Source organism: Sylvia atricapilla, chromosome 25, assembly GCF_009819655.1.
Source record: "Sylvia atricapilla isolate bSylAtr1 chromosome 25, bSylAtr1.pri, whole genome shotgun sequence".
In the NCBI taxonomy this organism is placed as follows: Eukaryota; Metazoa; Chordata; class Aves; order Passeriformes; family Sylviidae; genus Sylvia; species Sylvia atricapilla.
The window spans coordinates 4,349,916-4,375,285 of record NC_089164.1 but is presented as its reverse complement, the minus strand read 5'-3'; the positions used below and the strand labels follow the sequence as shown (position 1 = coordinate 4,375,285).

The window sequence follows — 25,370 nt, the reverse complement described above, 5'->3', positions numbered from 1 at the left end:
TTGAGGTGTGCTGTGGGCTCAGGAACATGCTGAGGCTTCTTCTGGGTGCTGTGTGGGATGTCTTAAGGTGCTGGTGGGGGCCTGGGGGCTCGGGTGTTTCTTGGGGAGGTCTGTGAGTGCTGGGGCATCAGGCAGGTGTTAGGGGTGGTCTTGAGGTGTTTATGGGCTCAGGTATCTACTGGTGAGGTGTCTGTGTGTAAGGATGGAGTCAGGCTGAAGGTAGTCTCGGGGTATTTATGGCCTCAGATGGGGGCTGGGAAGGGTTTTAGGGGTCCTGAGGAGCTCTGATGATCCAGGGGAAGCTCAGGTTGGTCTAGGTTGAGAATAACCATGGAACTAAGATGGATGTTGGAAAAGGAGGTCTCCATATTCTGGGCTGAAACATGTGCAGCCGTCTCAGTGGGGCATCAGGGATGCTGTTGGGGGCTGTTGGGGGTTACCAGGGTGGTTGGGGGTCCTGGGGGATGTTTGTGGCACTGCGAGGCCCTGGGCTGGATGTTGGGGGGTCCTGGGGGTTGTTGGGCGTCCTGGGACAGTGTTTGGGGTCCTGGGGGCTGTTTGGGGTCCTGGGACAGTGTTGGTGGTTCCAGGGCAGTGTTTGGGGTCCTGGGACAGTGCTGGTGGTCTAGGGCAGTGTTGGGGGTCCTGGGACAGTGTTGGTGGTCTAGGGCAGTGTTGGGGGTCCTGGGGGCTGTTTGGGGCAGTGGAGGGGCTGATGTCGGGGAGATTTGGCGGGTGCTGAGGCTTCGGGCTGAGCAGGGTGTTGGGAGTACCGGGCAATGCTGGGGCCGGGCCGGGCTGAGGGCCCTGGGTGGTGTGTGGGGGGTTCCAGGCTGTGTTGGGGTCCCGGGCAGGCAGTGTTCCCTGAACGACGTGGCGGTCCCGAGGCGGTGCTGGGGGTCCCGGGCCCGTGCTGAGGGTCCCGGGGCGGTGTTGGCATTCCCCAGGCCGTGTTTCTGTGGCGGTGCTGGGGGTCCTCGGGCAGTGTCGGCATTCCCCGGACAAGGCTCCCCGGGCGGTGCTCGGTCCCCGGGCAGTGTCGGCATTCCCCGGGCGGTGCTCGGGCCCCGGGCGGTGCTGAGGGTCCCCGGGCGGTGTCGGGGGTCCCTGGACAGTGTCGGCATTCCCCGGCGGTCCCCGGTCCCCGGTCGGGGCCGTGCCGGAAGCCGGAAGCCGGGCCGTGCCCGCCCCGCCGCGGGAGGAGCCGCAGCCGGGGCCGGAGCCGGAGCCGGAGGCACAGCCGGAGCGGAGCGGGCGGGCGGGGCCGCAGCCGGAGCGGGAGGAGCCGCGGCCGGAGCGGGAGGAGCCGCCGGGCGGGACACGAGCGGGGTGAGGCCGCGGGCGGGGGTCGCGGTGCAGCCGGGGCGCGGCCCCTCAGCGCGGGCTCGGCCTGGGGGCGCTCCGCGGCGTGGGGAGGCCGGAGCCGGCTGTGGGGGTTGGCGGTGTCCTGCTGCAGTTTATTGATTGATTTTTAAGAACAACCCCCTGGCTGGGGCTCCTCTGCCTCAGAGCAGCACGGGCGAGGCCGCGGGGCCGTGGCCGGGTGAGGGGTTCTAGGCTGGGACCTGCTCAGGGCCAGGGGGCCGGCATCAGGAGCGCTAAAGCAGATGGAATGTATTTTTACATCTCTATCTATATGTATGTACATCATTGTAGGTTCACCAGCAAGGCGAGCCAGCTTTCCCTTTTAAAGACTCCTCCAGCAGCGTTTCTGTCTAAATATTTCTCTTCTAAAGCCTTGGCCTGAGTGCCCTGATGTCTGTGGGCAGAAATGGGCTGCCAACCCTGCGAGCCGAGTGCCATCGCTGCCTCTGTCTGTCGGGAGAGCTGCTGATTCCTGCCGGGCTGGTGGAGTTCATAAAAAAACCACAATAACATACGGGTTCCTCCTTCCAAGGCCTCTCTCTGAGGGGTTTGCAAGGGATGAGCCCTGCTCGGTGTGTGTGGTGGCAAAGAGGGTACAGCAGCCTGTTGTTAGTGTTTTGTCGGTTGTATCGGAGGGATGGGAGAGGAAATAATGGGTTGTTATTTGTTTTTTAAGGCCTCGTCTGTTCTCCCAGCAATGTGGGAGCATTAATGCTTTATTTCCTAGCTGGATGATTGAGTTACTCTCGAATTTGTCAAGGAGCTGGATTGGGTTTTTAGTGTCTGTGATTTACAGGGGTTGTCTACAAAGGTGTTTGCTCAGAGTGGAATGTCAATGGAGAGGAGTAGGAACTGGGATATAGCTCAGTGTTGTATTTTAGCAGGATTTTTCTAAGGATTTGTATTTAACTGGGATATATCTCAGTGTTGTATTTTCGCAGGATTTTTCTGTTGTTTGGAAAAAGGGAAACCACAGTGTTTGACAGCATTTCTGTGGGGATGTTTGTTATAAGTGGTTCCAGGCAGATCCTGCGAGCAGGAGAGGCTTGTTGAATCTGCTGGAATTCTGCACGGGACAGCTTCACAGGGGAAAGCTTTGGCACTCGGGAGCCAGAGGACACTAGATAATCTTTCAGACCACTTAGCACACCACTTACAGTGTCCAGGCAACTCGAGTAACCAGAAAAGCTGGAGGGGGAAAAAAAAAAAAAGCCTTTAATATCCTGCAGATGTGCTGGCTCTTGCTTGTTCCATGAATCAGGATATTGCATGAATGAAAGAGTCAGTAAAGCAATGGCTTGTTTTTGTCGTCACATGAGTGGCAGGTGCTTTACAGATGAGAAGAAAAAGTCCTTGTCTTGGAGAGGTTAATTTGAGATATTATTGACCCAACCTGCTTTGCTGGCCCATGGGGCTCCTCAGGTGGCAAGATCTGGGACAAATATTTGCATGGTACAAGGAATGTCAGTAGGAGAGGGCCAGGAGCTAATTAACCTGGCAATGTAGCGCAGTGTGTTCTTGGGGTTGGGTTTTAATTTGGCATTTTTTACCTTTTTGGTGTTTCTGTGACTGTGGCTAGAAATTTGACGCTGATGTTAATATAATATCTGACATTAACTGCTGGAGTTGAAAGCTTAGGCAGCTGCTGACCAAACAAATCGGGGTTATTTTAATTTTCCTGACCTGATGCTCCATGTGACCACATAAACAAGTGTGCAAGGGCAGAAAAGGGGGGATCTTGTGGGGAGAGGAGCAATCACTGAAGCTGGTAGTCCTGTAAAACCTGGAGATTTTTTTAAGGTACACCCAATGTTGCGATAAAAAGAAGATATTAAAATTGCCCTTGCTTGAGTTATGATTTGTAGGAGCCTGTGGTTTAGGGGGAGAGCTGTCAGCCAGTTCTTTAAAGGCAAATCAGAGCTCAGATCTGAACTTCATCATGCCTCTTGTTCTGTCCATACATAGAGTTATGGCTGATGTGTGCTGTGGGAGCAGCCAGAACAAATTACAGCTGAGTAAAGCTGAGTTTAGGTGGCTTGTTTCTCAGGGCTGCTCAGGTGAGCAGAGCAGGGCTGTGCTTTCCCAGGCAGGCTGTGCTGGGAGAGCTGTGCAGAGCCCTGGGAGCTGTTACAGCTCTCACAGTGCAGGGACACTATTTGGGGAGCAAAGGGGTGAATTGGATGAAGTGGATTCATGAGCTGGTTGCTGGGGCCTGGAAACCGTAGAGCAAAATGGGGACGGGGATATGATTTCAATTTTCAGCTGGGATTATCCATTGTGCTTCTTGTGTTTTTATGTGACGATCCTCAGGCTGTGCTCTCAGGGCAGAGCATTGCTAAACTCTCACCCAGCTGGCCCACTTTGATCAGGTTAGTGCAAAGCAAAACTCTACAGATTCTGCCTTTTCGCCCAGGCAGTGGGAAGAATTTTTACAATGTGATTCTCACATTGGCAGTTTGTACCTTGTCCAGCAATTTCTTTACATTTTTTCTTGAGCCCATCAGCCGCTCTCAAAGAGGCCTTTGTGGCAGACAGGAAATGGTAGAGAAATACACTTTTTTTTTTTTTTTGCAACTTAATGTTGATCTGTCACGAGTGTGCTCTTATAAGTGAGAAATAATCTGCTGTCAAATACCATTTTGTCACCCAGCACAATGCAGATCTTGCTGGGATGTTTAGTTCTGTGGCATCCCTGACCTGCAGGCAGACTTGGAGAGGAAGGTGGGGGCTTTGTTGCCTGCAGAGCAGCTGCTCTGACGTTGCTGTTACTCAATAATCACTTGGCCTGGACATTAGGTTGCGAAAATTTAAACAAACTATAAACGGCTGAACTTTGCCCCACACATTCTGCTTGTTTCTCTGTCCTGTCCCTCTTGCTGACGGGGGATTTAAGGAAAACAAATCTGGGTTAAAATAAGCACTGCAATGATAGCGCGGGAGGGCTTAGCGGGGCTGCTGCGTGTGATGATCAGCTTTGTGTTGTTGGCTTTTGTACTTGGTGAGCAATTGCTTTACGGGATGGATTCATTTGGAATAGATGAATAAATGGAGTTGCATTGATTTCTGAGAAGCTTTGTTCATTTACATAAGCTGCAAATCTCAGCCGGTTCTGCTCTTGTCAGGAAATTTCACGGCTTCTTTGAGTCGGTGGGAGATCCTGAACCAGCAGAGATTATTAGGAGTGCAGCTCAGTGCTGTGCTGTTGGCTGGGAGCAGTTTTGCTCCAGAGGAGCCTTCCTTCTTCCTGGGCACTGCCCCATTCCTGGGCTGGCTGTGCACACGCTGCTCTTGGGTTGTGTTCCCACAGTTGATTCCTATTAACGCAGCCCATCTCTTCTCAGGGATTTCTCCTTGAGGCCATGGAGCTTTCTGCCAACGAGCTCAGCATCTATGACAAGCTCTCCGAGACCATTGATCTGGTGAGGCAGACTGGCCACCAGTGTGGCATGTCAGAAAAAGCCATTGAGAAGTTCATCAAGCAACTCTTGGAAAGAAACGAACCCCAGAGGGGCCCTCCACGGTACCCTGTCTTAGTGGCTGTCTACAAGGTAAGATGACTTTTGTGCATGAACACAGTGTTTGAGGGTCGGGGTTCTCCTTTGCACCTGAGCTTTTTATTTCCCATTGCATTTTCTTGATGAATTTTCCAGGATCTTTATTGAAAAAGCTGTGAAGTTTAGCTTCCTTCCTTCATGCCCTGTGCTGCTTTGAGAACAGGAGACGGCTGCCCAAGTCTTGGAATTGCTCATGTGTGCTGTAAATTTACATTGTCAACATCTTCCTCTCCCATGAATTATTAAATAATGAGATTTGGATGGATTTTTCAGACTAAGATTCCTAGTGGTGGCATCCTGAATGGAAATGTGAGGAAGGAAGGAGATTCTTGAAGTTCAGGGCTGAGTAATGAACTGAACATGGCTCTGTTTCTGACCCTGCCACAAACTCCTACATGCTTTTATTATACTTCTGGTCTCTGATAAAAACCTATTATCATCATGCTTGATGGTAGAAAAATGTTTTAAAAGCCTTAACTAAAAGATTCTGTAAAAACTTTTGCAAAGTGGGTGAAAGGATGCTATTGTTAGGTAGGTTTGACATCATTCAATCCCAGACTGGTTTGGGTTGGAAGAGATCTTATTAAAGATCATCTAGTTCCAAGTCCTTACCATGCACAGGACAGCTTCCACTGGATCAGATGTTTGCTTCAAGTCTAAAAAGCTTCCCAATGACATAATATTCAGTAATACTTTAGTGTCATCTCTACAGATCCATTGCAATGGGTTTTATTTGGAAAAAATTCAAGCTCTCTTCCTCATGTCCTATAAAAAGCTGTAAAATGAGGCAGGAGAACAGGAAACTGCAAATTTGAACTTTCAGCTTCTGTTCATGTTTTTGCTGTTGATTCAGTTTGACTTTGGCCTGGAGAGAAATACGTCATGCCATCTCTTTAAGGCTTATTTGGGATTCTGGTATGGAGGAGGGAGCTGGTGCCAACTCTGCCAAAGTGTTTCGAGGCTTGACGGATGTTTGCAAAAGCCACAGGGTTTTCCTTGTGTAAGAGGCATGGCAGGAGTGCAAGCTTTTATTTGATTAGGTAGGGAGGAAAAGGATCTGTAGATAGTCTCATTGATCTCATGCTGGATTGTTTGCACTGCTAAAATACAGGAACAGAGTCGTTTGTGTGGCTTAGGTTTGAAGGCTGCTTAATTTCATCCTTGGACAGCCCTAATAATAAAACCGGGTGTCAGCTCCGTGTACATAAATAGCACTGCAGCTGAACGAGGAGACACAGCAGAAATAAGAGTGTTCATGTTGTGGTGCACAGCCACAGCCCTTTGATAGCAGCAGAAGGTGTGTCCCGGTGTGAGGACACCTCAGCTGCCTGCAGTGTGATTAACTCCGTGCCTGTTTTCCCTCGCAGGGCCTGCTCACCCTGGGCTTGGTGTTGCTGACTGTTTACTTGGTGATCCAGCCCTACAACCCACTGCCACCCGAAGCTCCACTCTCCAGAGCCCAGGCCTGGGGCTCCCTCGTCGGGCACATCCGGCTGCTGTCCCTGCCCATTGCCAAGAAGTACATGTTGGAGAGTAAGGAAGTGTTTTCCCTGCTGTAACATAAGCCTAGCAAGAAATACCAACTTAAATACCAGCCATGCGAGTCACTCGAGTGTCTCCAGGGCACCACAAATGTGTTGCTGGCCTGGCATCCTGGTTTTGTCTTTTCCTACCACTGTACTTAAAAATAGCATCCTGAGTTCTAGCTTCTCTGGGACTGAAGCATATTTTATCTCTTGACTTGATAATTTTGTTCTTGCACGTTCTCTTTTCCTTGCTTTTAACGCCTCGGGTCTTTCTTCCACAAGAGTTCCCTTTCCTCGAGAAATTTTTGCACTTCTGAGAACCAGAACTAAGTTAGCTCTGCTGGGGAAATGTCACCTTTTCTTGGTTTTTCTCAGTAAGGCAAAACCAGTTTCTCAACCAAATCTTGATATCTGTGAGCAAAGTGTAAAAACCTCAGCTTGTGGCCTGGTTTAAGGAAAAGGCAGTTTTTGCCAAGTGGCATATTGGGAAAGGCCTGGGAGGTTGAGTGCTGTCGTGTTTACGTGACATTAAGGGCAGTGTGTGTATGAGGAAGTCAGATAAGAGTTCCCTGTGAGGTGATCTCATCACAGAAGAGCAACATCATAGATCTTCCTAAAATGGCATAATAGAAATGGAAAAGTTTGGCTGTTTCTCATTCTTGGTTAATCATTTCACTGACTTTACCCACTGGCAGGTGGGTGCAGGCCTGGGCTCTGCCTCTGCTGGAACACAAAGACTGTCAGTGGTGATAAAGCTGTTAATTATTTTGAGCAGGGATGTGACACAATGTTGATCGTCTGGCAGCTCACTGTAAAAACAAACTCCTGTAGCCGTGCCCTTGTCAGGTTTATATTTAGCTTGGGCACCTCATTGTGTTGGAGTTGTCTGTGTTGGCTCTGACCTTCCTGCTGGAGATAAAAAGGGCTCCCTGAAATGCCAGCACCATTCTGCATTCTCTCCCTCCCTGTTTTCTGATGACTTGGGATTTCTGTTGATTCCAATTTGTATATGGGTGGGACAGGGTATCCCTCATTGTTCCTCTTCTTCCTTATACATTGGGATAACTCTGGGAGTGAAAAACAAAGGTGGGGAGATGACTCTGATAAGCACTTGACGTTAGGAGCCTTCTTATCTATTGCATTCCAGCTTTTCCACGGGTGAACATTCCCCTGTATTGAGATAGAATCCAACGGGAACTTTAATGCTCATTTCACTTTCCACAAGGGCCAGGAGTGACAGGACAAGGGGCAATGGCCTAAATTTGAAGAAATTCTTCCCTGTGAGGGTGATGAGGCCCTGGCACAGCTTGCCCAGAGCAGCTGTGGCTGCCCCATCTCTGGATGTTTTCAAGGCCAGGTTGGATGGGGCTTGGAGCAACCTGGGATAGTGGAAAGTGCCCCTGCCACCCCATGGCAGGGGGTGGAGCAAGGTGAATTTTAAGGTCCCTTCCAACCCAAACCATTCTGTGGTTCTACTGTATTTGTTCAGGCAGATTTTGTCTAGAAAGCTGACAGGTTCTTCCTTCAGATACCACAGGGTCCCTTTGGATGAGAAGAGCCCAGGGAGGTTCCTTGGCACAGCAGAAGGTTTGTAGGACAAAGGCTGCCTGACATCCTTGAAAGAAATGAGCATCTCCTTGTAATGATAAATAAGAGCAGGAGCAGTTCAGGCCTACCTTAAAAAAATCCAGCTGAATGATGAGGAGATGAGGAAACATCCAGAGGAACAGGGTAAAAGGGAAAGATGGATGGATGGAGAGGAAGGATGCAGTGTTGTTATTTAAATGCACATAAAGTCCCTCATGCCTCTGTGAGTCCTGTAAGTCTTCAGAAGTGATGAGCAATAGGGTGGGCAACAATCCAGTTCTGGGGAAAAAAGGAGAGGGGGGAGGCAGCTCCTGCTCTCTTTTCCACAGGATTAGGTTGTGGTGGAAGCCACAGCATGTCCCTGTTAACAGATTGGCTGGGGTTGGCTGGAGTGACTTTGATCCTGCCTTGGCAAAAGGAACTGGACGAGACCCTGACTATTTGAATGGGAGAGTGCAGCACCCAGCCTGAACCTTGGCTGGGTTCCTGTGAGAATCCCTCATGTCCTGGCTTCCCAGCAGGCAGCTGTGGCCACTGACACTGTCCCAGTGACACTGGTGTCACCATCACAGCTTGCTGCTGAGAGGACCCTGATGAAACCATCCAGCAGGGATCTGCAGGAGGGAGTTCCATGGCTTAGGGCTGAGTGCTCTCCCAAGCCCTTTCAGTTCTGCTTTATGTGTGTTGTATTATTTTGCCCCTAATTCTGGCTTTGTGGTCTGCTGAAGAGAAGGGGTAAAGCTGCATCTCGTGTTTGTTTGTTGATGAGAGTCTCAGTCCAGGAAGTCTTGCAGGCAGGTCTGGTGTTCTCTGAACACAGGATCCCAGAATAGTTTGGGGTGAAAGGGACCTTTGCAGGTCACCCAGTCCAGCCCCACTGCCAAGGCAGGGTCACTTGGAACAGTTGTGTTTGGAATGTCTCCAGGGGGAGCCATGACCTCCCAGGTTCCAGGGCTTTGCCACTCTCCCTGGAAAAAAGTTCTGCCTCATGTTGAGGTGGAACTTCTTGTGTTTTAGTTTGCGACCATTGCTCCTCGTCCTCTTGCTGGGCACCATGGAAAAGTCTGGCACATCTTGGCATCCCTTGGAGATATTTATATGCATTAATGAGATAGAAGGGGTGGTTTGCACTGTGCCTGAGCAGCAGAGAAAACCACTAATGAAGGGACTTGACGTACAGATTCTTTTTCCTTTCCCTACGTAGGTCCTGGGAAGAAAATTTTGAGGGGGCTGAGGATTGAGCTTGGAGCTTTCTGTGCTTGGGCACCAGTTCAAAGCCAGCTGGGGCTGTTCCTGTTGAAAGCCACCTGTTGTCAGCTGGAGGCTGCCGTGGCCCACCGGCAGCGTGGGCGCACGGGTGGTCTGGCTCCTTCCTCTGTGCCTGGGCAGGCAGGGGCAGCCTGGGCTGTGCTGCCCCTCCTGAGCTTTGGGACAGCTTTCCTGTGTCCGGGGTTAAGGTTGGAGCTGGGTCTGCTGGGAGGTGTGGGCTAAGCAGCCAGGTTTGTGTTGCAGAACAAGGGCAGCTCAGTTGCTGGGTTTCCCCTGAGAGCCAAGGGCTCCAGTCAGAGTGGTGGTGAGGCTTTGGGAGGTGCAGAGGTGCAGGATGTGCTCCCCACTCCCTCCTGCTCATGGTGACCTGCCCTCCATCCTTGTCCCTTCCATCCAAGAGCTGTGCTGTGGGTGACAAGGGCAGCCGGTCTGTCAGTGGCTGTGGGTGGACCTTTGAGCAGCCGAGGTGAGGAGCAGCATCCACAACACTCTCTTGCATTGTTTATAGGATTGAGTCCAAAGTAAATTTCCTTTTTGCCTGTCTCTGTGCTCTTTCTTGCTGACTTTTTCCCCCGGATCAATTCCCGTGTTAAACCTTATGTTCTCACCCTTTGTTCCTTGATAGCTGACTCTTAGACCCTTGGGTCTGTGCCTCTCTCTCTTCCAGCTGTTTTCCCAGGGCAAGGTCCCTGTGGCTGGAGAAAAGGTCTGTGGAAATGTGGTTTGCATTTGCTCTTCCTGAGCTGGTGTTTATGCAGAGCTTGTGAAAGCCCCAGTGCTGGGTCACATTGGCTGCTCCAGGCCTGTGCTCTTGGCACATCAGCCCTTCATTTGTCACCCCAGAGAGGCAGTGGGCTGCCACACTTCTGGATCTACCTGCTCTAAGGAACACAGTGTATTTTGATGGGCACGTGGCTTAACTCACAGCTGGCTAATGCTGTTCCATGGAAAAAGTAGGACCTGTTCATTCTGGATTCATTTCTCAGTCTGGGATAGACAAGTCCCTCTGTGTTTCAGTTCTCTGGTGCGAAATAGGGATCTGAGTGCTCCTCTCTGCCCTGCAAGCATTAAAAAATAATATATGAGCTCTAAAAGTATGCAGTAAAGCCAAATAAAAAGGGATTTTCTATTCTTTTAATAGAAATTTTAAAACCACACTGGTGGTCACTCTACCTGACTTTTTTTCCCTTCACAAATGTTTCATACATATAGCTTTGTTAATATCTAAATACGATTTTTGATGTCAGCTGGTTGGTAACTGTTCCCTGCCAGCCATGTGATGATGTGATGAGCAGAGCATTAAGCTGCTCTCACATTAACTCATGTGTCTGCCCATGGTAAGTTCAGTCCTTGCAGCTTAAAAACCTCACCAGAGCAGGTCTGTCAGTGGGGAACAGGCTTGGCCCAACGTGACAATTTGCACGTTGTACTGGTGGCAGGGGTTGTAATGACCTTGAGGAAAATCCAGCTTTGCTTTTAATAATGACACTTAGTCCAGGGCACACTCATCCTGCACAGCCCAGAATCAGCTGGGTCAGTAACTGCCCAGCACACCTGAAATCAGACAAAAGCACACATGGATCTCAGTGCTGGAAACGAGATCCTGTGCAAGTTTTCCCCAGCTTGAAGAAGAACTGTTAAATACTCCTTTTTGCCTCGACCAGTAAGGCTAAAATCATGTTTACAGGTTTCTGTGTAATTATTGTAGAGAAAGGAGCCCAGCTGGAGGAACAGTGTTTAGCAACACCTTGTAAATGGCCTGTCAGTGTGTTACTAAAGCCTGCTGGGTGCCAGAGCTATTTGTGGGGACGGGTCACAGCAGGCTGGGTTACTGGGGGAGGACAGCAGCTGGTTACTGGGAGAGGGCAGCAGCCTCTGCCTCTTGGCTGGCCCACCTTGGGTTTAGCTGGAGGCTTGCCTTGGCACTTGGCCAGCTCCTGTCTCTTCTGTGATCTTAACCCTTTGCAGGCAAAACACTTTTCCCTATGCTTCTCTCACTCCAGCCCTGGGGCGTTTTTATCCTTGGCACAGCTTTGTGCAGAAGGGAAGCATCCAGCCTGCCCGACTTGCTGCTTCTTGGGAGTAGTGTGGGCACCCAGTGTTCATCCAGCCTTTCCCTGTGAGCTGAGCACCCAGTGTTCATCCAGCCTTTCCCTGTGAGCTGAGCACCCAGTGTTCATCCAGCCTTTCCCTGTGAGCTGAGCACCCAGTGTTCATCCAGCCTTTCCCTGTGAGCTGAGCACCCAGTGTTCATCCAGCCTTTCCCTGTGAGCTCAGCACCCAGTGTTCATCCAGCCTTTCCCTGTGAGCTCAGCACCCAGTGTTCATCCAGCCTTTCCCTGTGAGCTTTGCAGCCCATGCTGTGTCTTACCCGTGGTGCTCAGGCATTCCTGAGCCCAAGGAGCATGGGCCTGCTCTGGATGAAGGGTTGCACAATAAGACTGCTTGGGAGGTAAGGCAGATCTGATTTCTAACTTGTTGCCTCTCCTCTTGCTCTCAAAGGATGTTACTTTTTTTTTTTTTTCTTTTTTTTTTTTTTCCCCCTAAGCAAAGCTGAGCTGGTTTCTGCTCTTGTTTTCCTGCATGTTCTTATGCACCTGCTTTGGGGGCTGAAGCATTTGGAGGTGGTTGTGGGTCACAGCCTGTGCAGGGCTCGCTCCCATCACTGCACAGCTGCCAGTTTATCTGATCTTCTGTGTGTGTAAACAACCCTTTTATGATATAACCTGAGAGCAACCAGCAGACATGTGTTGGCTCGTTCAAAGGGGAGAAAACGGCTGACTTTGCAGGGCAGGGTGGTGCCAAGCTGTTCATACTCTCTGTTACTTTGGCCTTGGTTCAGCCAGTGGGCTGTTTATTTGGGTTTGCTGGCAGTAAACTAACCCCAAACCATTGTGGTGCTGTGGAAATGCTCTTCCTTTTACTTCTGTATTGTGAAGCCTCCAAAATTTCTTGTTTCCTCATTTGCAGAGTGAATCCTTACCTTGGATTTGCTTCCCTGGGAAGAGCATTTGCCATAGGTGGCCTCTTGTAGAGGCATTTAGCAGCCTGGCAGAGCCCTCTGTGCACTTGTGACACAGACGTGTCAAACCTTTTACAGGCTGAGGCCACCATCAGGCAGGTGACAGCAGCTGGGAGGGATTTGTTTCCAAAGCTGTTCCTCGGAGGCAGATTGCTCATGCAGCACAAGCTGTCGCTGGGGCAGGTAACCAGAGGTGCAGCTGGAGTGGCCTTTGGATGCTTTCCTGGCAGCTTGGTCCCTGCCTTCCATTTTTGAGACTGGTAGGTGCAGATTTCTCCTGGAAATAATGTTCTTTTGCCCCTGTGGACAGCGAATTCCTCTTGGGCTCGGCTCAGCAGACTTGATTTCACAATGTCTGGTTGGATCAAAATCATTTTCATGCTCTGCCCGAGGTTGACTAATGATCCCTGGGCTGGTGGAGCAGCCGTTACCCATTAGTGGGATGAACGAGTAGTTCTTCAAGCTGTTGATTTCTACCCAGAACAACAATAAAGGGCTTCTTGATGGGGTTTTTTTGAAGCTGTTATTTTGTTCCTAGCTGTTCCTAAAAATGCTGTGAACTGAACTGGGAGGTGCTTTTTTCTCATGACATAAATATATTCAGTATACCCGGAGCTACAATAGTTCAATATGAGGGAGGGGTGAGGATCTTGTGCTGAACAGGGACACTCTTTGTAGTGTATATTTAAAACCCCACTGTGATGCAGTCCTTAATCAGGACTTGCAGGCTGTAATTAATAATACTTATGTTTCCTGCTTGACTTACTTAAGAATCCATCAGTTTAGCCTGAGTTTGACATGACATTATAAATGATCAAATTAATTTTTAGTCTAGTGAAGAATTTCAGCAAGATGGAGTTTAGGAAACATTGCCTGTGCAACAAAGTGCTCCAAATGCCTCTTCCAAACTGTGCCACCTGGTGACTACAGAGTTTGGAATTCCTGCATCTGTAAAATAAGAATGATGGGATTTACCTGTGTCATAGATTGTGATCATCAATTGATGCTTAAATTGTTCCACTATCCCAGGTTGCCCCAAGCCCCATCAAGCCTGGCCTTGGACACTTCCAGGGCCACAGCTTCTCTGGGCAACCTGTGCCAGGGCCTCCCCACCCTCACAGGGAAGAATTTCTTTCCAATATCCCATCTATCCCTGCCCTCTCACAGTGGAAGTCTTCCCCCTCATCCTGATACTCCAGGTCTTGTCCCAAATCCTTCTCCAGCTCTCTGGGATTTCCTTTAGGCCCTGGAAGGGGCTCTGAGGTCTCCCCAGAGCCTTTTCCTCTCCAGATGAAGAGCCCCAGCTCTCCCAGCCTGGTTCCAGAGCAGAGGGGCTCCAACCCTTGGAGCATTTCTGTGACTTCCCTGGGACTCACTCCAGCAGCTCCACATCCTTCCTGTGTTGGGGTCCCAGGGTGGAGGCAGCTCTGCAGGTGAAGTCTCACCTGAGTGGGGCAGAGGGGCAGAATCCCTTTCTAATGAAACACCCAGGTTTGTAAAGTGGACCTACAAGAAAGGACAGAGAAATGTCTGGGGAATATTCAGTGCACAGCCATTCTTGGGAGCCCCGAGTTCATCCAATGCTTGCTGAAGTTGCTTGAATATTCCTGGATTTGCCCTAGTGAAGTATGTGGTGGGTCTGGGGAATTTCTCATCCTCAGAAAGAGGGGTCTGGGATTTGGAACCAGCCTTTGCAGGTTGTGGAGCTCCTCAGTAGATTAGCCAGTCCTCTGGGGAGCTTCCACAGTTAATGTGGGTGATGGACACAGTACCTGGGGGGGCTGTGAAGTCCTGGGGCTCTTCCCTGGGATCAGACTTCCCTGTGCAGACCTGGCTGGCACTTGCCTGGTGGAGATTGCTTCAGCCTTGCAGACCCCAGTGCTTGGTGGGGAAGCCAGCAAACTGCCTCAGCACCTGCAGTGCTACAAGCAGGAGGTTTTGTGTTTTGAACACTTTGTTAGGGTCAGGAGCAGCCATTGGCTCTGTATCCTGCAGGAACAAAAGTTCTCCCTGCTAGAGGCTTCCCTTTGAACCTGCTGCACTGGCAGATTGATCCTTCGCCCTCCATATGGTCCCTAAAGAGAGCAGAGCTTGCTGAGATCCTGCCCTCACATCCATGTGGGCAAGTTTCCATAAGTTAATTTGCTTTGCTGTAACGGGCAGAAGCAGGGCCAGCTCTTCTCAGGATCCTTGAGTTTACAATCTGGTCATCCACACCCAGCATCTCTGGGGCTGTGCACACACTCCCCTCTCTTGTGCTGGGGGCAGCCAAAAATTTGGGAGATCCTCTGTGAAAACAGCCAAGAAGGGCGGGGTACTCATTTTAAATTGATGGTGACTTGAATATTATTTTTCTGCATAGTGGAAAGTATAGTCATAAACTCCTTGTAGCATTAATCATAGATGTGTTTTATGGGAAGATTGTTATCTCGGTCTGTGCTGTATTAGCAGCTGAAAGTCCCAGCCCCGGCTCTGCTAGGAGCTTTCCTGACACGAGGGAGAAGGCAGCTCTTGTTCTGGAAAAATAATAACACATAAAAGGGAATGTTAGATGGTTATGGCCGGTGGGGAGCTGGAGTTCTGTTGAACAAACTGAAGGCAGCCCCTCAAAAAGGGGTGAGAAAGCAGAGAGAAGTTGGCCACACTTCTGTCGTGTAATGGATAGTTGGATGTGTCACTGCTACAGCTGCTCTCCTGCGCTCCAGCTCCACAGGGATAATTGCCCACGCCCAGCCCTTCAGCGTGTGGATGGCAGTGGATGGGACCGTGGTGTGAGGGCTGTGCTGGGATGAAAAGAGCATCTTCCATTTGCATCCCTGAGCAGCCGTGTGTGTGCACAGACAGCTCGCTCGATTTTCACCGGAACAATCCCCAGGGTGTCTGGGCAGGCAGGGTGATAATGTAAAAGGAATGTAGGGAGGGTAAGGAGAGAAAATCAGCATCCTGGGTAAAATCCTGCCCTGGTCCCCAGTGGCAGCTGACTCCTCTGTGCACCATCTCTCCTCCCGCCCTCCCTGGGAAGGGCAGGCGCTGCCTGTACTTGTCATGCCAGTCACACACATGCTGGTGCACAGACTAACACCCTCCACAATAAATCTAAAAGATTAATTACTAGGAAAAAAAAAAATCCCACAACCCCACTTGCAGCATTTGAAATGCATCTCAACCAGTGCTCTGCTCTGGGTATTCATGGGGAAAAGAAATCACCTCCTGAATCGAGCAATTGAGAATGCAAATATCCCAGCCTGGCTCAAAAGAGGAATCAGGCTCTGTACTGTCAAGCTGATTAGCGTCCTGTTCCGTGGGGTACTGCCCTGAGCCCAGAGGGAAAATTTGGGGACAGCTATGCTTAATGCTTAGGGATGAGGTTTCTGAGTTTTGCCCAGAGAGAAATTACAGTCTTCCTACGCCCTGTCTGATGACAGACCATAGAGATGTTTTCTTGTTCTCTTCACAGCGACTGCCCTTTCTCTGGTGAGATCTTTCAGCCTTTTGTTTCCTGTCACTGACCAGCTGTTTTTTGTGAGTTGGGTTTTTTTGTTGTTGTAAAACTGAAGCTTTCTACAGGCAGCGGAACAAAGATTTTCTTTTTTCTCTTGTGAGCAGGGAGGGAAAGTACGTCGGAGCAGTTTCTCATGGGAGTGGGACTTCTGCTTGCAAGAAGGATTTTACACTTTGTTTTGCCTTTTTTCCCCTTTCCCTGAAAGCAGTGTAGATGTGTCTTCCAGAAAGACTAGGAATTACATCCTGATCCCTTTCAGTCCATATCCCAGCAGTAGGGTGGGAAATGCAGCATTTGGGAGTTGGAAATACTCAGCAAGAAAGAAGCAAAATGAATCCCAGTCTGTTCCTTGTTGTTAGATCCCAATGAATGTAAATCCTCTGTAACATTCCTTGTGGCCGGTTGCAGATGTCAGAGGGGGGAATAAAACAAGAGCTCTCCTATGAAGTGCTGTTCATCCCTTCTTAGCCCTGTGCAGGAGTGTGAGTGTGGCTGGAAATTGCCGTGGCAGTGACAGGCAGATTGTGCATGGGTTTTTCCCCCAAAAAAGCTGCTGTGCATCCTTGTTTCCCAACCTTTTTCCAATTGATTTTTCAGCTGGACTTCCCTCTTCTTTTGCCCTTTTCCATCCCCTTAATTTCCTGAGTTTGCCTGCAGCAATGTCCAGGAGACTTTGGAGCTGTTTTGGCATGTGCTGGCAGGGTGGGCCTGTTGGTGAGGACAGATCCCTGGATATTTCACGTGAGATGTGTCCCAGCCTTGGGTTTTTCCTGACCCACCCTGACAGATCAGGCCTGGGATGGCTTTGCTGCCACTGCCCAAGTTAAGCCTCTCCCGTTGGATTAAGGCTGCAGAGCCAGGGCTGTCACTGCCATAAAATCTCTGTTTGAAGTGGAATTTCCATTAAGCTCTCCCATTTCTCACAAGCTGCTGCTGTATCTCCAAATATAAAATTTGTGTTGGGGGCGTTCAGACTGGGTATCAGGGAAAAGTTCTTCCCCCAGAGGGTGCTGGGCACTGCCCAGGTTCCCCAGGGCATGGTCCTGAGGCTGCCAGAGCTCCAGGAGTGTTTGGACAATGCTCTCAGGCACAGGATGGGAGTTGGGGATGTCTCTGTGCAAGGCCAGGAGTTGGAATTTGATCTTCATGTGGTTCTTTGATTCTGTAAATTAAAACCATACCCTTTCAGTGTGGTGGCTGCTCTGCATATCCTTTAGCATAGAAATGCTTGGGGTGTTCAGCACTGTCCTGCTCAAGTCCCTTCTCTTAATGTTTCTTTGGTTTTTTGGGAGGGCTGTTAAGTTTGAGGCTGGATATAGGCATGAAGTTGTGTTTTCATGTAAAAATTGAATTTTTGAAGATTTAATCATATGCAGTGTTTATTGTAGGCCTGTTCAGCCTACAACTGATTGTGGTGTAACAACAATTTTTGGAATTTAGAATGAATGTGGCTGTGGTTCAGGGTTTACTTGTGCTGGGACTCCTCTCCCCATTTCCTTGTCGAGTCAATGCATGGGATGAATGAAAACAGCAGCAGCATGTCTTGGTGAAATCTGACATTTCCTCAGCATCTTCTGCACATCAGAGACTGAGCAACCATTGCCTGGAGCAAAGTATTTCTAAAGTGACACAGTGGTAAAGAGGAGGGTGATGATTTCAGGTATGTCCTAGCAGGGTTCATGACATCAGTGCTAACCATGAGGGAGTTACTCTTTCCAACCTGGATCTTTTTTTGTTTACTGGGTGTTATGTCCTTGATAACACTTTTGGGTTGCTCTTTTGCTTATGGACTTGTTTCAGTTTAATTACACTACATACGATGGTTGCCATCCTTCTGTTGCTCCTGGAAGGGTAGCTGAGCCTGTATGCCTCATGTACAGAGAGAAATGGAATTTTCATAATCTCTCCCATTGCTCACAATCTTTATCTGTATTTCCAAAATGTGCTGGAAACATTCCCTCCAGTTCCCTGCCTGGTGAAGTTTCTTCTTTTTGAGTTACAGCCATCAGAAATTACAAGAAATCTCAGTGTTTCATGCTAGGAATAATGAGTTTATCATTGAATTTGTCTCCTTTCCATTCCATTTTTGGTTTTACTAAACAGGTTTCCCTTGTTTCCTCTCCAGAATGCCAGGACTGGTGGGCAGCAGGTTGCAGACAGAACACTTCCGCACTTCCTGCAAACTGCACAGTCTGTTCTGCTGTGAAAAGCCTTCAGATAGTGACAGACTTAAGAGAGCTATCAGAAAAGCTCCAGAGGCATCAGCCTTTTCTAATCAAGGTAATGCAGAGATTTGTTAGGCTGGGTGATGAGTCCAAACTCTTGAACAGTACAGCCCCAAACCCTCCCCAGTATGTTGACCCATGAACTCAATCTGCTCATTCAGGACATGTGTCTAAGAGGACATTTCGCCCCAGTGTAAAGATGTGGGAGGAGAAAAATCCCTGCATTGTTCCTCTGACTAATGATCATTGTATTTGAACACTTAGCAATCCACATGGCTGTTACTCTTGGATGTGTTCTAGTGGGAGGGAAATGGAAGCAGGGAACAGCCCTGGGGGCACAGCTTTTATCTTTGTTTCATGTTCTTTAAGACAGGGCAGCATCTCTCCTATGAAGAACTGAAACATTTTCAGTCCCAGGATCCAGAGCTGGCAGAGGTTATAATAGAAGAAAATTCAGCTGAATTATGGAGCTGTCCATTTTTCTTTCCCTGGTGAGTCAGACAAAACAAGTGATGGATGGACACATCCTTTCTGCAGGGGTGCTCAAGCTCTGTCTCTGTGAACCAGCAGTGCCTGCAAGGTGCAGTTTGTAACTGGAGGGAAGGTGTACAGGAGTGTGTTACAGGCTGCTTCTGCCTGCTGCCACTGGCTTGTTCTGAGGGCAAGACTTCTGCACCAAAAATGGAGAGTTGTGGCTTGGTCTCCAGATATTGCTCCCATTATAAGATAAAATTATCCCAGGGACTGCCTGGTCCTGTTCTTCAGGCTGTAAATCATCTGGGCTGTGACCTGATCACCTGAGGCAACTGGTTCACATTTCTGTCACCTCTGTCTGCTCAGTGGAAATCATCCACCACTGGTGCTGACTGAGAAGAGATGCCATGACTTCTGCAAACACTGGAAGTGATGGAAAGTCAAAGAATCATGCAATCTGTGTCTGGTCTTGTGCAGAAAATAGGGCAAACTCTAATACTGCCTCTGTTAACCAAAAACTCTTTGCCAAAGCCTTTAGTGTGAATAAGATGTGTGAACAACTCAGAGCTCTCTAAGGTCTCAGAGCAAGCACTGGCAGAGGGATGGTCAGGGTACAGAAGAATTAATCATGTCAGTCCCCTAGACAAGGATGTAAAAATAACAAGCCCCACCTGGCCTTTTCCAGTTACATTTCCTGGTCTAGAGAACAGCCTTGGATCCACCCCTGCCTCACCATGTGGGGTCAGTTATGGTTGTGTATAATGCCACCTCTGCATCTTTTGTAGTCAATGGATCTGGTCAATGACTTGGATCATTTTAAGGGGAAAAGGGGAGGGAAGTGAAGTTCAGGTATCCATCAGGATCTGTTTGTTCTCTGTACATGGTCCTGGTGCAGGAGCCCAGAGGAAAGTGGGAGGGAGCACAGGTTTAGAGGCTGAGGTTGAATTTTGCTTCTGGCTCCCAGGGCTAATCTGTCATGCTGTTTATCAAGCATCAATGTGGCAAGAATTTTATCTGGAAAGTAGCTTTTAAATGCAAACATAGCATTGTATGATGATTCTTTAATATGGGCTGGTTTGTTTAGGAACAAGTCCATGAATAAATCTCGGATTCTGCAGGAATTTTTCCCCAATTCCTCTTTGCTGTCCTTCCCCAAGAGAGTGTCCCTGGAGAGCTGCTTCCTCATCCGCCATCCAGATTTGGGGAATAAGGTGAGAAATTCATTCTAGAGACATTTTTTTCCTGTCTGTGTGTTGTCTCTCAGCAGCTCTGAGTTTTTGTGAGAATTGTGGGGTATTTTTAGCTGATACAGTGCTGAAAAGGAGCATTTGGGGTTGTATCAGTTCTGTCCATCTCTGTGTAAAGTGGCATCTCAAGGTGGCTGTGCCTCCCAGCAGTTGTGGCTAGTTTGGGGCAGGAGATACCCTGTGCTCATCTCCTTTGGCAGCTGGAGATGTCACTGAAACAGAGGGACTTTAAAGATCATCTTGTTCCAGCACCCCTTGGCTGCTCCATTCATGTGTCTGGCCTTGCTCTATAGCTGGGTGAGGTCTTTTTGGGCAGTTGGGCAGAATTGATTTAAGAGTTGCATTTTAGGAGCTGTTCCTGGCAGTGAGTCTCACTCGTTCTGAGACACTTCAGGCTTCTGGCCTGATCTCCTCCTCTGTATTTTCCTGAGTTTTGGGGATGTGCAGGCTCTGCTTTGCCTTGGAGGAGAGGAGAAGTCTTGCATGCAGCTAAGACTGCACCTTGCTTCTCAGCTGAGATTCTGTGATCCTCTGGTAACTAGGGGAGCAGAAAACATTGTTTGCTCTGTTTTACCTGCCTCCAGGGCAGTGACTTGTCCCTGCTTTGGGCAGACAGAGCCAAGGAAAGCTGGCCAGGCTTTTGAAATCCTCTCCTCCCATCCTAGAGCTACAGCCTGCACAGCCTCTTTGCTGTTGGGAGTGGGCAGCTCACCCTGACTGTTGCACCTCTGGACGCGTGCAGAGGACACTGTGAGATCTTCAAGGTGGAGCTGGAAGCTGGAGATTTGGGTGAGTACCAGAGCTGTGACGTGCAAGGATTGGGAGAGCCCTTGGAATCAGGAGACTGCTTCCAGCTGGGTCTTTTCTGTCTGACACCTGGGATGGTGGTTTGTGCCATTGTCACCTCCGGGCTGGTGTGTCCCTGCTTGTCACAGCGCAGGGAATGATCCTTCTGGGCTGGGAGTTTATGGCCTGGAACACCAACACTGGGATACCAGGAGATGCTCAAAGCTCAGCAGTGTGGGTACACAATAGGTATTACAAACCCAGTGCCCACTGAGGGAAGTGTCTTTCCAAAGAGCTTCGGCATGACCACATCCCTTGGTGGGAAATGGGAGCAGCCATTAGGGATGGGCTCATCTAACAGAGCCTCTCCATTGCCTCTTCCCAAGGTTATGCCAGCGCAGATCACTGGACAATGAACTTCGTGGCCAGAGGGACAGAGCCAGCTGTGGTTTGTGATGGAGCTGCCAGCTAAGGATGGTGGGGTGGGAAAACAGAGCTGTTCCCAGGACAAGAAGACTTTCAGCTTTGAAGGCAACGTGTTGAGAGGAGCGAGCCGGGGCAACTGGGGCAGGCAGCTTTGCCACCCTGCATGTTTACAGTGTTTTAAAGTGACTATTTTCCTGACCCTTGAGGTAATCCTTTGCCTTTCCTCAAATGTATTTTGGGAGAGAAGCTCAAGCTATTTATGACCCTCCCTGTCCCCTCAGGTAAGCCCTGGGTTTGCAGCAAAGGGGTTTTTTTTCCAGGAGCAGCAGATGGATTTCTCAGGATGAGATTCACCTTGTGTTCTTTGTGGATTATGGCACTTCTGAAACTTCCTGGGGGGGTTTGGGAGTGGATGGGGTGTGTGACATTTCTGTGTACATTCCTCCTGAGGAGGAAGCTTTGGGCCTGTGTAGTCAGGCCAGTTCTATAAAGGGAATTAATTGGTGATGTGTCTCAGCCCTCCCTCACGTTGTGAGCCCTGCAGAGCTGATCTTGGCTCCCAGGCTGGGGAGAGCCTTGAGCCTGAGGGCAGAAACTCTCACCCACTTGTCCTTGTACCAAAAGAATCTCTTCAGGCCTCTTTGTGTTGTGATCACCCTTCTGCAGCTCTCTGTCAGCAGGTTGTGAGTGAGTCAAATGATAATTGTGCTTTTCTTCACCTCCACTTCCTTTCCTGCAAAATCACCGCACACGACACACGTGTTAGTGGTGCTGGCAGTGCAGGAGTTCTGGATGGAGCTGGGGCTGGGAGAAAGCAGCTCTGTCCAGCTTTCACCTCAGACACCAAGGGCTGCACAGCCGTTCTCAGCTGCTCTTTGTTTTTGGAGGTACTGCCTGCGTTCCCAGCTCACGGTACCTCTGGGAGCACCTGAAACCTCCCTCTTCCCTGGCATATTTTTGCATTGACTCCTTCCAGACCTGGAACTCTGTCTTCAGAATGAACGTTGGTTTTTCCTGGGTCCTTTCCAAGCTGCCTTTGCGTGTTTCCTGCTGCTGGAGCAGCGCTGTCTCCAGTGCCCTGAGAGAGGCTCGGGTTCGGTGTTTGCAGGCTGCGGATGCTCCGGCCCCTTCCAAGTCTGATCCTTTGGGTCTGATCCCACTGCTGAAGATCATTTACAGATGTGTCAGGCTGAACTCATAGGCCAGGGCTGGAGTTCAGGACATACTCTCACACTTGTTAATATGGAGTTGGGAGGGGTTTTGGTTGACAGTGAGTTAACTCTGTTCTCAGGAGCAAGAGCCTTTTTCTCTGTAAATATTTTAGGTACATGTAAAATGACAGATTGGGAAAATGTCTGTCCAGCCTTTGTTTTTGAGGAGAATGGGAGCAAACATTGTGCTAATCTGATTAGGAGCTGACAAAAGCTGCCAAATGGGATGACCATGTCTGGCTCCTGTACAAGAATAAGGCAGAGGACAGTTCCTGCTCCAAAGAATTTAGCCTGAGGCCTTGACACTACAAACATTTCTATGCATAACCCTTGTTTTCCTCCTGTCAAAACAATGAGAACAAGCCCAGCACCTGTGTCAGTCTGTGCATGGCCCTCGGTGCTGGACACACACCAGATCTAGTAGAACCAAAGGGGGAGAGTCTGGCTCTCTCAGGATGGAAAAGGAGTAATATAATTTGTTACAAAGTATTAAAGGGAATTGGACTAATAAAACTTCCATTAGTATTCTCACTGCTTGGAGTGTATTTCACACTCACGACACTACCTTCAATCTTGTACATGCCAAGACACACACACACACCACCCCTCTCCCTCCTCTTAAAGCCTGAGTCTTAGTTAATGGAAATTTGGGAGTTCGGTGATGGCAGAATTAGGGCCTCATTAGTGACTGTTGCTGTTTACACTTTGGCAGCTTCTCAAATCAAATTCAAAGGCTGACAAGGTTACTTCACCTCTTCCTGGTTTTGTATCTGAACCATTTTTGTAAAGCATTTGCTCAAAGATGCTGCTGGAGCCATTCTTGCTGAGATTGCTGTGGTTCGGTGACACTGTCACTGCTAAGTGTCCTTGACTGTAACTTCTGAAAGAGCTGCGGAGACAATTCCCAAGCGTCTGTGAAATGCCTGGATTTTGAGAGTCACACTTAAGCCATTGTGGCTGTCTGCCTCTTTCGGGAAGAGGAGAAAATGGATCTATTTACAGTTGCTGTTTGGACTGGGGGGAGAAGGGGGAGGAAGGGGCAGGTTTGTGCCTGTTTAGCAGAAGTGTTCTCACGTAGTGCTTCTCCCTTCCTCGAAGAGTTGCAGCTGGTTGGACAGGAGCTGGTGAGTCTGGCCTGTTTGCAGAGCAGCCTTCCAAGTGCACTTTATGGGCTCTGCATAAGTTTCCAGCTCTGTCTCAGCAATACATTGCATATGTCCCAAGCTCGCTCCCTTCGGAGTTTACATCATTTGTTTTTAAGCTCTCCGGTATATTTTCTCTTCCTCTTCCAAAAGCTGTAAGGAATTAGCTGCTAAACTAAAACAGGAGGGCAGTTCTCCTGCTGATAAAGAGTCGGTTTTGGCCGAAGTGCAGAGTCCCAGTCTGCAGCACAGCTTCCAGAGCAGCTCCTGTCTCCAGCTGCCAGAGGAGTGGTGCTCACACCTTCCACATCCCGTGGTGGGAAACCCGGAGGAGGGGCCACAATGGCAAAACTGGGATGGCCAAAGGGAGGTTTTGATACCTTTACTGCAATTAAGCTGTGGTCATCTTCCTCATCCAGAGCTCCAGCTTCACAGAGTCCCTGGAAAGGCTGCAGGACTTCCCTAGAGAGCCTGGTGGTCCTAGTGACCTGCTGAGGTGGAACTAGGGGAAAACAGGGCTGTTCCTGCAGCTGTTGAGGTTTCACAGCCATGATCCCAGATGAGTCACAGAGAGGGTGTCCCACCGTGGTCTCCCTCACCTCAGCTCCTCTTTTGCACTCTTTGTGCTGGTTTGGACAATCTCCCACTCCCACTCTGCCCAGTTCACATGGGTTCCCAGTCAACACATTTTAAAATCCTTTTTTGTGCTTCAGAGCTCATTGCCTGTGAGCCGGGAGATGGTTTCCTCCTCACCTCACATCCCAAAAGCTGCAAAGCTGCTCTGAAATCACACCAGAAATCGGTACTACCCACGAGCCCAGTGGGCAGAGGTGAGGAGGGGTCACCTCTGCACTTGCCAGGCTGGAAGGATGGGCTGTCCCCATCAGCTGGGCGGGAGGATCGTGGTTTAAAGCTGCTCCCCAAAGCAGGGGTCACTGAACGGTGCTGTCAGTCAGTCCTGAACTCAGGGTAACTGAAAGGAGGAGAAAGGATTATGATGATTTACTTCAGTACCAGGAAATCAGCGGCCCCCACGGGAGCAACGCTGGCAGTTTCTATTGATTCTTTTTTTTGCTTTCTTTGTTCCTTTTCATTTTTTTCCCTGCCCACTCTTATTGCACACATTGATTCCCCTGAGGGGTCCCTTTGCAAGGCCCTGGAGAGCTTTGAGTCAGATTACCCGTGAGTCTCCAGACTTCAGCTTCTCCCACCAGGCCTGTTTTTGCAATGTTCTGGAGGAGAAGCTGGTTTGTCTGGACTGGATCAAAGCACCCTCCTGGGTGGCCTCCTGGGCTCCAGCAGCAGCAGGAGAGCATCTCATGGTAGAGATGTGAGCTCTGTAAACACCTGTGTCTCAGAAAAGGGGGTCCTTCTGCCTTGAAACCCTCTTGTTCCCTCCCTCTAGAAGGGAAGTTTCCCTTCCCCACACCCCAGTCCCAGGTCCACGTTCAGCCTTGTGGCCCCCAAGAGAACTGAACATTCCTGGGGTGAGGCCGTTTCAGTGGGTGCACAAAGAGCTTTTGCTTCCCGCAAACCAAACTTTCTCCTCTTGGTAAATTTTATAGGTAGAACTCGATATCCTCCTCTTCAGGAACCTCCTGCTTGTAAAGGGCAGATTTAGTGTCCTGCTGAGTTAGACAAGGGAGATGCTGGACTTCCCTTTGCTTTGGAGATTCAAGCAAATGGCAGGTGATTTCTTTTTAGCATTATTTCCTTGTCTTGGGGTGGGGAGCCACATTCTTAAGGCTCAGAGGTGCTGGGAAGTAAAGCTATATATGCATAAAGACTGTTTCAATGCTGAACACTAAATTCAGTAATGGATTAAAAAAAAAAAAAAAAGAATGTGAATATGCACTTAATGCAGAATTTTATGGATGGTCCTAATTTAATATATTGCGAACTTTGTAAATACTTGGGAAAAGCCTGTAAAGTGTGTAAATAAATGAGATTTGTATGTAAGAAGAATAAAAATTTTTTTAATTTTTGCAATTAAATACAAGTGTTAATGACCCTTTTCCCTTTTCCTGATTTTTA

The 25,370-nt window shown here is 49.2% G+C and overlaps 1 protein-coding gene across 3 annotated transcripts; it reads left to right on the top strand.

The window, feature by feature from the left end:
• Positions 1-1,229: 1,229 nt before the first annotated feature.
• On the top strand, positions 1,230-25,350 carry C25H6orf89 (chromosome 25 C6orf89 homolog). Of its 3 annotated transcripts, none has more exons than XR_010745361.1 (8): positions 1,230-1,329; positions 4,707-4,913; positions 6,287-6,452; positions 17,951-18,105; positions 18,420-18,541; positions 19,643-19,735; positions 20,437-20,560; positions 20,944-25,350. XR_010745361.1 is itself a non-coding variant. In XM_066335710.1 (8 exons), exons 2-8 carry the CDS (start codon positions 4,725-4,727, stop codon positions 21,027-21,029), a joined length of 969 nt encoding a protein of 322 aa, XP_066191807.1. In that variant the 5' UTR covers positions 1,230-1,329; positions 4,707-4,724; the 3' UTR covers positions 21,030-25,350. The 3 variants fall into 3 exon arrangements, 2 of the variants coding, with proteins under 2 accessions (XP_066191807.1, XP_066191809.1); XM_066335710.1 differs by having other exon boundaries at positions 19,609-19,735; XM_066335712.1 differs by lacking the exon at positions 1,230-1,329 and adding an exon at positions 3,795-4,363 and having other exon boundaries at positions 19,609-19,735.
• The last annotated feature ends 20 nt before the right edge of the window (positions 25,351-25,370 follow it).